The sequence below is a fragment of the Nasonia vitripennis genome, chromosome 3 (assembly GCF_009193385.2).
Source record: "Nasonia vitripennis strain AsymCx chromosome 3, Nvit_psr_1.1, whole genome shotgun sequence".
NCBI lineage: Eukaryota > Metazoa > Arthropoda > Insecta > Hymenoptera > Pteromalidae > Nasonia > Nasonia vitripennis.
Window position 1 is genome coordinate 33,346 of NC_045759.1, and position 12,543 is coordinate 45,888.

The following is a 12,543-nucleotide window of genomic DNA, read 5'->3' on the forward strand; positions in this document are numbered from 1 at the left end:
TTAAGAAGAATCTGTTCTTATCTCTTTTAGAATTTCTTCAGATGATGGTAACATTAGGTTATTACGCAACCGGAAAAATAAAAAAATGATGTTATGAAGGCAGACCTATTTACATGCGCGTAGAGTTGTCGTTGCAGTACAGTAAATCGCCGCATTTAGTCCACACTACAATATACACTAGACAACAGTATTGTATTATACTGAAATGAATTTCGCATTTTTCCTAGCAATTTTCATCTTAACAACTACTGTTGTTCGAGGTAAGTTTCATTAAAATAATAAACGTTCTAATTCAACTAGCTGTAGCTACCTTTTACGTTTGTAGATATAAAGTGTGTCAACATGTGTGACTCTGTCAAGTGCAATAACAATTGTAAAAAGGAAGATGAAAATTCTTATGGATTTTGTAATGACAACGGCCAAGAACCAATAAAAAGCATAAAATGTATCTGCGCTCTTAAAAACTTATACGCTACAATGTAAACTCAAGTACGATTGATGACTTGTATTAAATTGAGACAATATGTTAATTAGTGTTTTTGACGCTTAATAATACGTGTACTACAATAAATAGGGCATGATTTCTGTCCAATCATATTGCATTTAATCCACGATGTTAGAAAGTCGCGCGCTCTGCAGAGTGCACGCGCAGTGTCCGATGCGCACGAACTCGATATCGATCGCAGCTGCGCGTGCGGATGCGCGTCAGCCGCCAGGCGGCCAGGGCACGGCCTATAGCGCATCTGTTATATAGGTATACGCAGAGAGGGAGGCGTCGCGACAAGCCGCCTAACTTTTCCGCGCTCTATAGCACAACTTTCCCCACCCCCCACCCCCACCCCCCACCCACCACCGACGATGCAGACAAGCAGTAGCAGCAGCAGCAGCTCAGGCCTCAGTGTCCCTTCGCCATTTTCAAAGGATGCTACCTAGATCGTGCTCTCGAGCTTTCGCGCAACACAGTGCTCTTTTAATTTGTGCGCAAGCCCTGTGCGTCCAGTATAGCGGGTCCACCCTCGCGCAGTGGGGCGCAAAAGAATCTCGCCGTCAGCACGAATGTCACCGTGTGCATCGTTTCGGCGCGGCTGCTTGAGGAGGCGCGGTTATTCCATTGCAGGGTCAGTTTCGGCTGCATATACGCACAACATTATGTAGTCCGGCAGACAAAGTGAGCGAGAATATTTTATGCCTATAAAGAACGCTTGGCAAAGTACACCGCCCTACAGGAGAGTTCTTCAATTGAGCAGTGCTTGCATTCGCCCACCTTGCAACACCATTATATTAAGGCAAATATGCTGCCGCCGACTCGTCAAGTTGTCACCACTATCGCAACTGCAGCTGCCGCTGCCACTGGTGCTTCTGTCACCGCAGCTGCTGCTGCTGCCACTGATCCTGAACAGTGTAAAAGTAGCTATGTTGCTGCTGCTGCTGCTGCTGCTGCTGCTGCGTCCACGAATAAAGGGCGCAGATCCTCGATCAGCGTGAGTATGCACTACTTCTTTACAATCGCTTTCCTCGATTTCCCACAGCTACGATAAAATAAATATGCAGTTATTATTTCAACTTGAAAAAAAAAAAAAAACAGTTTGAAATACATCCGTCGTAGACTTACAGTTGCAACGTCATTAATAAACATTTTTATCAAACCTAAATCTAATACAGTCCAAGCAGAAAATAAATTAATTGAAATAAATTTAAAAAATGCGCTCCCTACATACCAAGACATTTCAATTTGTTTGTATGGAGAGCGACGCACAATGTTCGTTATTCAATGGTCTAGATGCTGCTTTCATCAACCAGCTCAACTTTGCGCTTACCTACCTGTATTGCTCCATTCGTGTGTGCAGCATATACGCGCGCGCGCGCGCATGTGTGTGCGTCCAGTAAGACACACTACTTTCTTTCGCCCTCTGATGTGGGAAATCGATCCTCGCACAACCGTGTCGACGCATCTATGCACGACGCTAATATACTATTGCTCACCGGGTATGAAAAACAGTAGTAGCGCGACTTGATTCGTGTGTAAAACTGTATTATAATGATTTCAATCACTGATCGTTTTGATTTCAAGGACAATTCTTGCCACTTTAAAGCAAAGCAAGCTGTTGAGGGAAAGGTATTTTTCAACCAGGCCGTCATTCTTTGATTTCAGAACAACAAGCTGCCGCCCCCATGTGCGGTGGTACGCCGTCCGTACCATCGAACACTCTGAGTAAGTAAGTTGAGATATAAGTACTATTTTTAAAAGTCCTCGAATAATAAAAGTTATGATACCTGATAGCGAAGATTAGGTTTACCGCAATAACGAATGGAGCCAATGTATATCTGGAAAATAAACTCTCTCGTGATTTCAGAGTGTCAGGAGAATGGGTGCGCGGCGCTCAGGGTCCGGCGGGGGCCGTGGCAACGCGAGCATCCTGAAGGAGCGGGCGAACATGTCATTTATGCTCGTCGTCATGTTCTTCGCCGTCTTCGGGCTGATAGTCCTCACCGAGATATTTCTGATCGACGAGCGGCGCAGCGGGACTGGCGTCGGCGGCGTCGGCGGCGTCGGACCCAGTGGTGGGCATAGATCCGGCCATCGGCTCGCAGCGGCCCCCGATCGTCCGGATTACGAAGAAGTTGGGGTGAGTCGTATTTTCAGTCCTCTTCCTTTCACCTCTATGCCCTACTGTTATTGCTCTGACGCATCGCCACTGCCTGCGCGTAGCCGGAGGATTACGCGGGATTGAAAGGCGCAGGCTTGGAGGAGCACCTGGAGATGCTGGTGCGCGGGGACGAGTCACGGATACCAGCAGCGGCCGCTGCGGCCATACCGGGGGACCCGCGCGGCTTGGCCAGCCTGCCCACCAGCCTGGAGGCGCGACTGCCCCAGCTGGACCGGGAGCTCAAGCTCACGCACGCCGAATGGCTGCCCGTCACCAACACCAGGTAAGTTGTACAGTCATACAATCTCATGCGCTTTGCGCAAAAGGTAATCCGCCGTGCGACTTCAAGGTTCAAATTCTTCGTCTACTCGGCCTACTACGACGAGAGACCGAGCGGGGCGACTGGGCCGGCCACGGCGCTGAACCGCGGCGGCGCAAGCTCCGCCGGGGTGGTGCGGGTGATCGGCGCCACCAAGACGAGAGGTCCCGAGCGGGTCTGGTGCAGGCTCTGGTACCCGGGCCAGAGCTCGCCGGGCAGTAACGCCACGAGGACGAGCTCGATAACAGTGGCGGCCAGGGTCAAGGTGTGCTGTTCGGCATAGATCATGATGCATCCCAATAATTGCGCGCGTGTCTAAAGTACTCTCTGATATTCAGGTGATCCGGGAGAACTGGAACCTCAAGTACAGCGCGTGCTTCGTCATCTGCCCGCTGCCGAAGGAGCAGCCCCGGGCCTCGGCCGAGCTCGTGCCCGAAGCGGTGAGCATCGTCGCGCGGCTCCGCGCGGCCCCCACCAACCGGATCCTCGTGCAGAACCGGCCGGCCGCGAGGCCGAAGGAGCGCCAGCCGCTGGCCATCTGCGTCAAGCCGCTCCACTACCAGTACAACCGGGTGCTGCAGCTGGTCGAGTTCATCGAGCTGCAGAGGATCCTGGGCGCGAGCCACGTGACGCTGTACAACGACACGCTGGGCAGCGAGGCCGGCTGCGCGCTCAGCTACTACGAGGGCAAGGGCCTGGTGCAGCTGCTGCCCTGGCACCACCTCGACATGGTGTCGCAGCGCGAGATCCGCACCGAGGGCCTCTTCGCCGCGCTGAACGACTGCCTCTACCGCTCGATGTACGCGTACGAGTACCTGGCGCTGCTCGACCTCGACGAGTTCATCGTGCCGCGCCGCGAGGAGAGCATCCCCGAGCTGATCGGTTGGCTGCAGCGCCAGCAGCGCCAGCAGCCCGGGCCGGCCGCCGGCCGAGCGAGCGGCAAGGGCGCCGCCGGCGCCTACTCCTTCCAGAACGCCTTCTTCTACCTCCAGTGGCCGGACGACCCGTACGTGAGGACGTCGCGCCGCGCGACCGAGGCCGGCCTGATAACGCTGCGCAAAACGCGCCGGCGCGCCAAGCTCCACCCGCACAAGCAGCGCAGCAAGTACGTCTGCCGGCCGCGCGACGTCCTCGAGGCCGGCAACCACTTCGTCTGGGAGTTCGTGCCGGGCCACGGGACCGTGAACGTGCCCGCCGACGCGGCCATACTCCACCACTACCGGGTCTGCGAGTTCGGCGGCGACGACTGCGTCAAGACGGCCTCGATCGTCGACCGCACGGCCTACAAGTACCTCGACCGACTGGCCGACCGCGTCGAGGCCGTCTGGCAGGAGCTCGCGCTCCTCTGCCCCGGTCTGCCGGAGCTCGGCGAGCCGCCCGCCGGCGGTAATAAGCTCCCCACCGAGCGCCCTGCTGCCGCCGCCGCCGCCGCCGGCAGCAGGTAGCACTCGGCCAGCCTCCAGCTCCAGCTGCTGCTCGCCAACTTCACCGGCCGGCCCATCCTCGCCAGGACCTACTTTTACAATTACGCCTACTGACGCGCGCCTACTCCATTATATACTCCGATGTAATAATGCACACGTTAATACGCAACTAATACACAACTTTCATCGTTCTCTCGTACGTATAACGCATATATGATTATATATGATATTGGCCCGCAAACGACAATTTATTGTCACAGCAATTAGCAGCTCAGCTGAGCCGGCCTGATCGGAAATGCAATCGGATGCGTTGAATTATGCGCTTTTCGAGCGATCGCTCAATCACGGCACAACGCACCCCCGATAGCTGCGTTCTGAGGTACAGGAAACAAACAGCTGTATAATAACCGCTCCACGAGCCGATAGATTAGCAGATATTTTTCTACGAGTGTCCCGCGAAATCGCCGACTTAGGTAAGCGCAATGGCTTGGCGACGAGAAAGTGGGCGCGCGCGTGATATATAATATCGATAAGAGCAGCTTCAATAATGAGCGCTCTGGTGCTTTTCGGAATTTTTGAAAATCCATAAGCGTATTCGTGATTTGTTATATCAATTATATGTACATAAACAAGTGCGCACTCAGCGTACGCCGCGAGCATGAAATGTGATACTGAGCTGGCTATCTTATAATGTTACATTACACACACACACATATAAGGGGTCCAAAATTGCTGTTCCCGCGCTAAAATGCACTGTAGCCCATCAGCTGGCTATGTTGTACGATATATTGCTCTATATAGTAACTTCTCAGCATCAAATCAGCTGATGTATATCATCGTGGACGCGATTTATTGCTGATAGATAGGTTTGGACACCCTGTACTACGAATATCATTATTCATTTCTTTCATCTATACTATGCTAGTTTGTCTAATCTAGTTATCACGAGTGCTCTTTTAGATGTTTATGCATACGGACGCACCATTCAGATTCAGCTATCCCCACTCTGACCGCAACTATATATTTTGCTATTTTATCATAATATCATTCGCATTCAAGTTATAAATACGTATATGAAATCATTTCTCATTTTCGTCTTAATTATGTTTTGATGTACCTTGATATCAATATGCACATATACGTCATCGCAGGCCTACATTTTTCATCCGAGATCTTATATGGCTCATATTATATTGCTACATGGTTTATTTACGGTATTATTATCATATTGCCAGCCGGTAGTGCTCATAGGTATTTCTATAAGAATTGGTATGTTATAAGAAAAAGAAACACGCATATCTGATGTAATGGAGTTGAAACCATTACGCTATGATAGAACTAAGCGGCTCGCATGATCGGTGTAATTGTATAGCTATAACAATCAAATTATTATATCGGAAATAACACTATAAATATATAACATGCAAACAAAAGTATTGTATTTATTTAATGTTTCTTTATTCATTATACAATTAGCTACGTCGACGTCGCGAATATCACCGATAAAGGAGCCTCTCATATTATATAGATCTCAATAATGTATTCACAAAAAGACAGCTATAGTCATTTTGACTGCGTATTAAGTAATTCAATATGGTGCAAAATCGCTACGAAAAATGTGTGAAATATTTGTAAATTTATGTACAAAATTTAGTAAATGCATTGTATGAATTTTCTTTTAACATAATAATTAAATCGTAATAAAAAAAGGACACGGAAATAAAAACAAGTGAATGATCGTCTCTTCTTATTGCCATTATGCGATATAAAAGAAATAGTTTTTACATCGTAACCGTTAATATTTTATATAATATTATATTTTAGTTGAAAATTTATACAGTAATTTCATAAAATTTTGTAATGATTTATTTATGAAAGTTTAAATGATGTTTATATTATCGCACCAGTTTTTATATTATCAACATATACAAGCAATCTGTACATAAGTGGAGCTATCCTTGACGTCAAACCTTCTACTTTCATGTATATTTTAAACGCGGTTTTAATTTACACTCAAAGCAACGAGAGACTAGATTTAATTGGTGCTGTAATTTGCATATCGATCATCGAAACACGCACTTGTTACAAACTGCGCCAAGTCGTTCAAGTTTTGTTGTTATCCCAACTTGAATTGTTAGAAAAAATGAAAGAATGTACTTGTATTCATAATTATTTCTCTACTGGTATTTAATAAAATGAAAAAAGTAACATGAAAAGCCTGCAATGATTTTTCACTTACACCCAGCCACTTTCATTAGAATTCATCGTCGGTATGGTCTACCTTGCTCATTGCCCGTTTTTCTTCATTATTATGTTTGGAATTGAAGTCGTCCATTGCAGGGTCAACTGAATTCAGCAAATCATCATCGTCGTCGTCGTCATCAATATTGTCGATTAATAAGTCACTGTCTGAGTCGGAAGATGCGACGCTTCCGTTTGGTTCACGAATCGTTCCGCCAGCGCCGCCGCGTTGACGTCTACCAGACATGCTTCCATACAATCTCCGTTGTGTGATATTCATCCTCGCTGATTTTCTTGCGTCTATTGTGTGTGTGTGTGTGTGTGTGTCAAAATGAATCAATATTAAATCTCAGGTCGAAAATACATACTAACCGAATCATGATTAATACAATGTTTGCGCACCTGGATTAGCATTTTCAGAAGGTTTTCTCTCCCCCTCGCCAAGAGCAAGTGAATTCTGCAAATTTGTATTGAATATAGAATCGTTACCCTCTATAATGCTATCAATGTTAGCATCATCAATGCGTAATTGCTCCAATTGCTTTTTAGTTGCCGCCTGCCTGATGAATAACGTAATTTTAAATCATCCGATCTTCAGTAATAAGAAATGAAAATTCAGAAATGTCGTATACCTTCGTTCGAATCTCTCTTGTTCCACCTTGGCTGCATCTTCATATAGATGTTCTAGGTATGCCAAGTAGCGAAATTTCTGAAGGTAATCATCGTACAAAGTTTTCAGTTCAACTTGGAGCTTCTCAAATTCTTCCATGAAAGCAGGTCGAACTTTTCGTAAAGTTTGGAGCCTTTTCTGATTTCTTTCTAATTCTGTTTGACGTCTCTCAATTCGTGTATCCAAATTTTGTTCTGTATCCTGGTAATAATAAGAGAGTAGAAATTCAAAATACTTGGTCAAATTGGCGTACAACAGCTCATACCTTCACATTTTCAATCTGAGTTTTAGTTTCATCAATCTCCTTTTTAGTGCTTTGAATGACTTCTTTTACAGCTACTTCAATCTCTGAAGCATCATACTGATTAGCTACTTTAGAGTTGCGAATTTCACGTAGTTCTACTTCTCTTCCGAGTAAGTCGTAGAGGGTTGCTCCATTGATTGTCAGTTGACTAGCCAGTTGCCTTGTAGCTTTTAAATCGCTCAATCGATCAGTGATATCAAAATTTACACTAGTTTCATTATCAGACTGTAATAGATCATTTGTACTTTGCAACTGCGCTTCGTAAAGTAAAAAGGTTACTTTTAATAGTTCTTTTACTGCGTGGCCATCAGCCATGTAGAGTTTTTTTGGATTCAGTCGTATATTTACAGTTTTGATCTGGAAAGAAAAATGGAATAAAATATTGAAAAACATTTGCAGGTTCAGAGTGAAAATTTAATGAACAAACCATGAATTCAGCAGCATAACGAATAAGAGCAATACGTTCTTGTTCTGTGCTGTGTTCTTTGGGTACATTGGCATCATTATCAAATCGTTTAACAAGCCATACGAGTATTTCTGCTACTAAAGGAAAATTAGGTTGTTGGAAATTAGATAGAGAAATTAATCTTGGGTAGCCCAAAACTCGCATCATTTCAGTGAAATCTGTTGAAATAGAATCAGAAAGCATATGAAAATAGATTAGTTCACGTGCTAGTGAGTAGTAATTCAGCATCAATGCTATATTATATAAACTTTTACTTCTTAAATCGCGAAAGGACATTTTTGTAATACTAATTGTATATTTATCCACAATACTTAAACTGCCGATGCCAGTGGGACTTGCAACAACACACACATATGGATACATATATTCTAATGTTTTCATTCTTAAGGCATTGTATGTTGCCATGGTTATTTTTTTGAAGCGATAGCAGCTGCACCTATTAACCTTTAAACTCAAGTTGTTGCTGCAGTTTAATGCCAGCAAAAAAAATGGGAGTTTCAAGCAATCAATGAATCACGTATTGGACTTGATTAATTTTTCAATGGTTATATTTATTTTAGATAATGAAGGTATTTATGAAATGTCATCAATGTGTATTTTCGAACGGCATATGTACAGAAACTACTAGAGGCTGTCGTACACGCTTGGCCCCTGTCTATCACTTTTTGTTTGCGATCTTCTTCTCTTAGCAAATACTCTCTCTTGAGCTGCCTTTATCTGCTTCTTCCTGTGTTTCTCTTGTGTCAATTCACATGGTTCAGATGGCACCTCAATGAGATTTCTAATCATTTGTCTCAATTTGTGTAAAGCATCGGCTAAATTTAATTGCTGCGATCTTGTCAGATCAGACTTGATTATTAAATATCCATTTTTATTTATCTGATTTGGATGCTGCGAATAGATTGGTAACGTGGAGTAAAAAGTAAAAAATTTGCAGAATACATTGGATAATAAGATCCGAAGTATTTAAAGACTCCTAACCTTTTCCAATAATTTTTCTTTTATTTCATTGGACAACCAGGATGCATCCTCGACTTTGAATCTCAAATCCACCTTTGTGCTGACACGATTAACATTCTGACCTCCTGGACCACTACTGCTGGAATACGTCACATCTATTTCTTTTATAGGAATATACCCGCTAAACTTTGCAGATGGATCTTTGGCTAACTGTAATCAGGAAAAGAGCACACAAGCAAGAGATAAAAATTGCTCGAACGTTGCTTGTATAAAAAAAATTCATGATTCGCTCGGAACTTACAAAATTTGGTGAACTCAAATTTAAATTGCTTTTTGGATACAGATTTTCCAAGCTATAAGCGCTTTTGTATGATAGAGTTCTTCCACGAGCACATAATAAGCTTTTGTTTGTTAGATCGTTCTTCAAAACTTTCAAAAACTGTTGTCCTATGTGGTTCATGATTTATTTTTAGATGAATAAATTTTCTTACTCGAACTTGGAAATGATTAAATTAAAAGAGTAAGCAGAGAAAGCTAGGTTAATTTTCAAGCACCGCACTTGATGCCCCCCGGCGCACCACACGCGCAGATCCGCCAGCATCTTGAAACGTCCGGAACTGGAACACCGAACCGAAACGAGGAATGTCGAAAAGAGCGCGTAGATAATCTAATAAGTATTATATAGTCTGAACGTCTGATGAGTTGATGGGGTTCCGTCACTTTTTCGATGCTCTTTGCAGATATAAACCAGCTGTAGAATGAGGATTGTACCGGTATGTTGTTGGGTTTTCTGAGTTGGCATCTTTTCACAATTCTCTATTCAAGATAAAAGGCTTATTGTAAAACTGTAGTCAACTATTTTGACCAAGAATAAAAAAAGGAATTAATTAAAAGGAAAAAAGTAAATTTATAAATATATATGCGTGTGTGTGTGTGTGCGTGCATGTAAATCTGTCAGATAATGTCTGAGGATAGCACACGCGTGGCTATAGTAGTTTCACAGGTTTTTGATTAAGTGAAATGAAATGTAAACTGCTCGAAAAAATGTTTGTAAAGGTCGACCGTGAATTATACGACGATCTCAGCTCTGGTCCATCGTATTCGATGACGCGCAAACTTTTAATCTATTCTTCGTAATTTTGAGGTGTACAAAAACACTGCCGGGAGGCATAAACCGCAAAAACAGGATGCGATATGTGAGAGAGAATCCATCAGCGTATAATAGTGTATACTTATGGCATATACTTATGGCACGCGCGGCGAATTTCGTTGCAATTTACTCGTTATAACAACTGCAAATGGTGAAATGTTGAATCATAAAATGTATCTCGCTGGTTTCTTGGTAGCGCTGCGCGGGCTAGGGAATAAAGAGTATGCCGAATTTCAGTAGCTAGTTTCAGTGGTTGCAGCAGCGAAGGTTGGAGCTGGCGAAATTGAAAAGCCAAGTGGCCCGCCGAGCGCGTACAGCTGTAGCGAGCTGCGAGAAGCCTGATGCGCGCAGGCGAATGCCGGCTAAGTACAGTCACTTTTCTTCGCTTTTCTCGGCGTATCGCGCGCGCACGATGGCACGATGGCACGATGGCACGATTCTCGCATTCTCCTCGAATTGCCAAATCGTAGCGGCTTGTTTGCGCAATGGAGCAGAAGAAAAGCCAATGCTAAAAAGCCTGCGTCAAATGTTCAAGAAGTTGTATCATATGTAACAGTTGTCATATGTAATGCGCTCAACGGAACTAACTACTTGTACGCGTTTATACGCAATTACCTGATGCGTTTTTCAATCGAAACGCTAGTTTAGGGACCGCAATTATGAGCTATAACAAAAGTGCGTGGACGCGCGCGAAGAGAAAGAAAAGCTTGTAATCGTCGCCGCGAGCGAAAGATGCGTACAGTTAATGGCATAATGTATCGGTATGTAAGAAAGCGCGCGCGCGCGCGCGCGCACTCTTACGTAAGATTTATAACTCTTTTCGAAATTGCGGCGGGCGCAGCCTAATTCAGTTGCGGATGTATATGTATGTGCATGCATATATAGTGTGCAGTATAGATAGGGGAGAGCATCAATCGGTAATTACGTCGCTCGCATCGCCCATAGGCCAAGCATGCGGCGCAGCGATCACGTCGCGCAGTCGCGCAGGCACGCGAGGCATAGCTCGAGGTTGTTTGTAGCAATAATGACGCACACATGTATATACACGGTGGTACACACACAAGAGAGCGCGCGCGCGCGCGCATCACATGACGAGAGGAGGAAGGCATCTCTCTCTCTCTCTCTCTCTCTCTCTCTCTCTCTCTCTCTCTCTCTCTCTCACTCCGACACTTTCACTAAGTCCCGTGACTCGGCCGCCCCCTCGGACCACCCCTCCCCTCGCCGCCAGTCGCTGCTATGCCCCTCGCGCCCCTGGCCTCCTTATGCCTTCGGCGGCTTCAGCCTTATACGCGAACGTGAGGCCCGTCGCAGTCGGCGCAGACGGCGCAGATACACACGGTACGGCTAGTGTAACGAGCGCGCGGCGAAAGTAAGTATACAAGCCGCGCGCGAGAGAGAAGAGCGCTCGCTGCAGCTTCTGCCCGCTGCCGATGCGATGCCTCGTATTGCGCCGGCGCTTCCTCCGCTGCGGGCAGCATTATTCTAATACGAGATTTTGCCTGTTGGTACTTGGTCATGTCGAATTGACACAAGAATGAATCGCGCACGTACTTGGACAAAAATGTAGTGTACACCTATTAGCCGCTACCTAGACGGCGTACACAGGGTCGCGGAGAGCAAATAAGGAAGACATTTTCGACAAGCTAATGTCCGAGCGATGCTGACGTCAGGCGCCGCAAGTAAACACGGCCGCGTCATTGAGAGTCTCGCCTAATACCGCATTTGAAATCCAACGCAGTGGAATTTGCAGCATCTACGTTGACAGGAAGTCGGTGCAGCGGCGCAGTTCCTCACATCCAATCCCGTACTCGGGGCTCGCACTGCGCACTCTTTGCTTCCTGCTTTTCTCCGAGGACGTTGGTGCGCAGGCTGCCTGTTTTGGCTTGAGCGTTGAGGCGCGAAATCTCCCTGGGGCAATAATATAATAATATAACAAAGTAAGCCGCAAAATTCTTCCCGTAGTCGCGATTCGGCCGACCAGAAATGCCTCTCTGTATAAGGCGCGCGCGCGCGCGCGAAATGATGGGAACACTCACATAGCTGCGCTGCAAGAGCATACACGCTGCATTATTGTGTGGTGTAGGTAGGCAAGGAAAGAGCTGCGGGCGCGCGATCTCTCCTTGTGAAAGCAAGACGGAGACTGCCGCCGCTGCGGGCTGCTGCTGCTGCGCGGAGCGAGACAAAAGAAGCAAAGCCCGCGCACGCACGCGGCTCAACCCCGTATCGCGATTCGCGAATCCCTCAATGGGCGATGAGGCAGGGATGAGGGGCACACATAACACAGCTGGGCGCGCGGCGCGCGCGAGAGAGAGAGAGAGAGAGAGAGAGACGCGGAAGGACCTTTCTTTTCTCGCACCTTCT

At 46.0% G+C, this 12,543-nt stretch overlaps 3 protein-coding genes across 11 annotated transcripts; 1 reads left to right on the top strand and 2 right to left on the bottom strand.

The window, feature by feature from the left end:
• The first annotated feature begins 858 nt into the window (after nt 1-858).
• On the top strand, nt 859-6,607 carry LOC100118938. 7 transcript variants are annotated; one of them, XM_016984460.3, is made up of 7 exons: nt 859-1,168; nt 1,248-1,481; nt 2,153-2,212; nt 2,355-2,627; nt 2,711-2,931; nt 2,998-3,232; nt 3,306-6,607. In XM_016984460.3, exons 4-7 carry the CDS (start codon nt 2,367-2,369, stop codon nt 4,410-4,412), a joined length of 1,824 nt encoding a protein of 607 aa, XP_016839949.2. In that variant the 5' UTR covers nt 859-1,168; nt 1,248-1,481; nt 2,153-2,212; nt 2,355-2,366; the 3' UTR covers nt 4,413-6,607. The 7 variants fall into 7 exon arrangements, with proteins under 7 accessions (XP_016839949.2, XP_031782056.1, XP_031782055.1 ...); XM_031926196.2 differs by having other exon boundaries at nt 859-1,118; nt 1,198-1,481; XM_031926195.2 differs by having other exon boundaries at nt 859-1,481; nt 2,072-2,212.
• Nucleotides 5,828-12,341, bottom strand: LOC100119019 (clusterin-associated protein 1). Of its 3 annotated transcripts, XM_031926203.2 has the most exons (10): nt 12,219-12,340; nt 11,900-12,090; nt 9,334-9,848; nt 9,054-9,242; nt 8,327-8,963; nt 8,034-8,230; nt 7,568-7,963; nt 7,265-7,503; nt 7,035-7,192; nt 5,828-6,932 (listed from the first exon to the last, which is right to left on the bottom strand). In XM_031926203.2, exons 5-10 carry the CDS (start codon nt 8,475-8,477, stop codon nt 6,646-6,648), a joined length of 1,428 nt encoding a protein of 475 aa, XP_031782063.1. In that variant the 5' UTR covers nt 8,478-8,963; nt 9,054-9,242; nt 9,334-9,848; nt 11,900-12,090; nt 12,219-12,340; the 3' UTR covers nt 5,828-6,645. The 3 variants fall into 3 exon arrangements, with proteins under 3 accessions (XP_031782063.1, XP_031782062.2, XP_032453784.1); XM_032597893.1 differs by having other exon boundaries at nt 5,833-6,932; nt 8,034-8,963; XM_031926202.2 differs by lacking the exons at nt 8,327-8,963; nt 9,054-9,242; nt 9,334-9,848 and having other exon boundaries at nt 12,219-12,341.
• LOC100118054 (peptidyl-tRNA hydrolase ICT1, mitochondrial) lies at nt 8,697-9,492 on the bottom strand. Its single transcript, XM_032598763.1, has 3 exons — nt 9,334-9,492; nt 9,054-9,242; nt 8,697-8,963 (listed from the first exon to the last, which is right to left on the bottom strand). Exons 1-3 carry the CDS (start codon nt 9,490-9,492, stop codon nt 8,697-8,699), a joined length of 615 nt encoding a protein of 204 aa, XP_032454654.1.
• Nucleotides 12,342-12,543: the final 202 nt, after the last annotated feature.

Excerpts from the sequence above, each read along its gene's own strand:
- LOC100119019 (XM_032597893.1), bottom strand. The coding sequence starts at position 8,477 with ATGGCAACATACAATGCCTTAAGAATGAAAACATTAGAATATATGTAT. Across the intron at positions 7,193-7,264 it reads CAAGAGAGATTCGAACGAAG|GCAGGCGGCAACTAAAAAGC; the intron begins GTATACGACATT and ends GTTATTCATCAG. Across the intron at positions 6,933-7,034 it reads TTCTGAAAATGCTAATCCAG|ACGCAAGAAAATCAGCGAGG; the intron begins GTGCGCAAACAT and ends CACACACAATAG.
- LOC100118938 (XM_031926195.2), top strand. The coding sequence starts at position 2,367 with ATGGGTGCGCGGCGCTCAGGGTCCGGCGGGGGCCGTGGCAACGCGAGC. Across the intron at positions 2,932-2,997 it reads CTGCCCGTCACCAACACCAG|GTTCAAATTCTTCGTCTACT; the intron begins GTAAGTTGTACA and ends TGCGACTTCAAG. Across the intron at positions 3,233-3,305 it reads CAGTGGCGGCCAGGGTCAAG|GTGATCCGGGAGAACTGGAA; the intron begins GTGTGCTGTTCG and ends TCTGATATTCAG.
- LOC100118054 (XM_032598763.1), bottom strand. The coding sequence starts at position 9,492 with ATGAACCACATAGGACAACAGTTTTTGAAAGTTTTGAAGAACGATCTA. Across the intron at positions 9,243-9,333 it reads ATTTGAGTTCACCAAATTTT|TTAGCCAAAGATCCATCTGC; the intron begins GTAAGTTCCGAG and ends TCCTGATTACAG. Across the intron at positions 8,964-9,053 it reads AAGAAAAATTATTGGAAAAG|CATCCAAATCAGATAAATAA; the intron begins GTTAGGAGTCTT and ends ATCTATTCGCAG.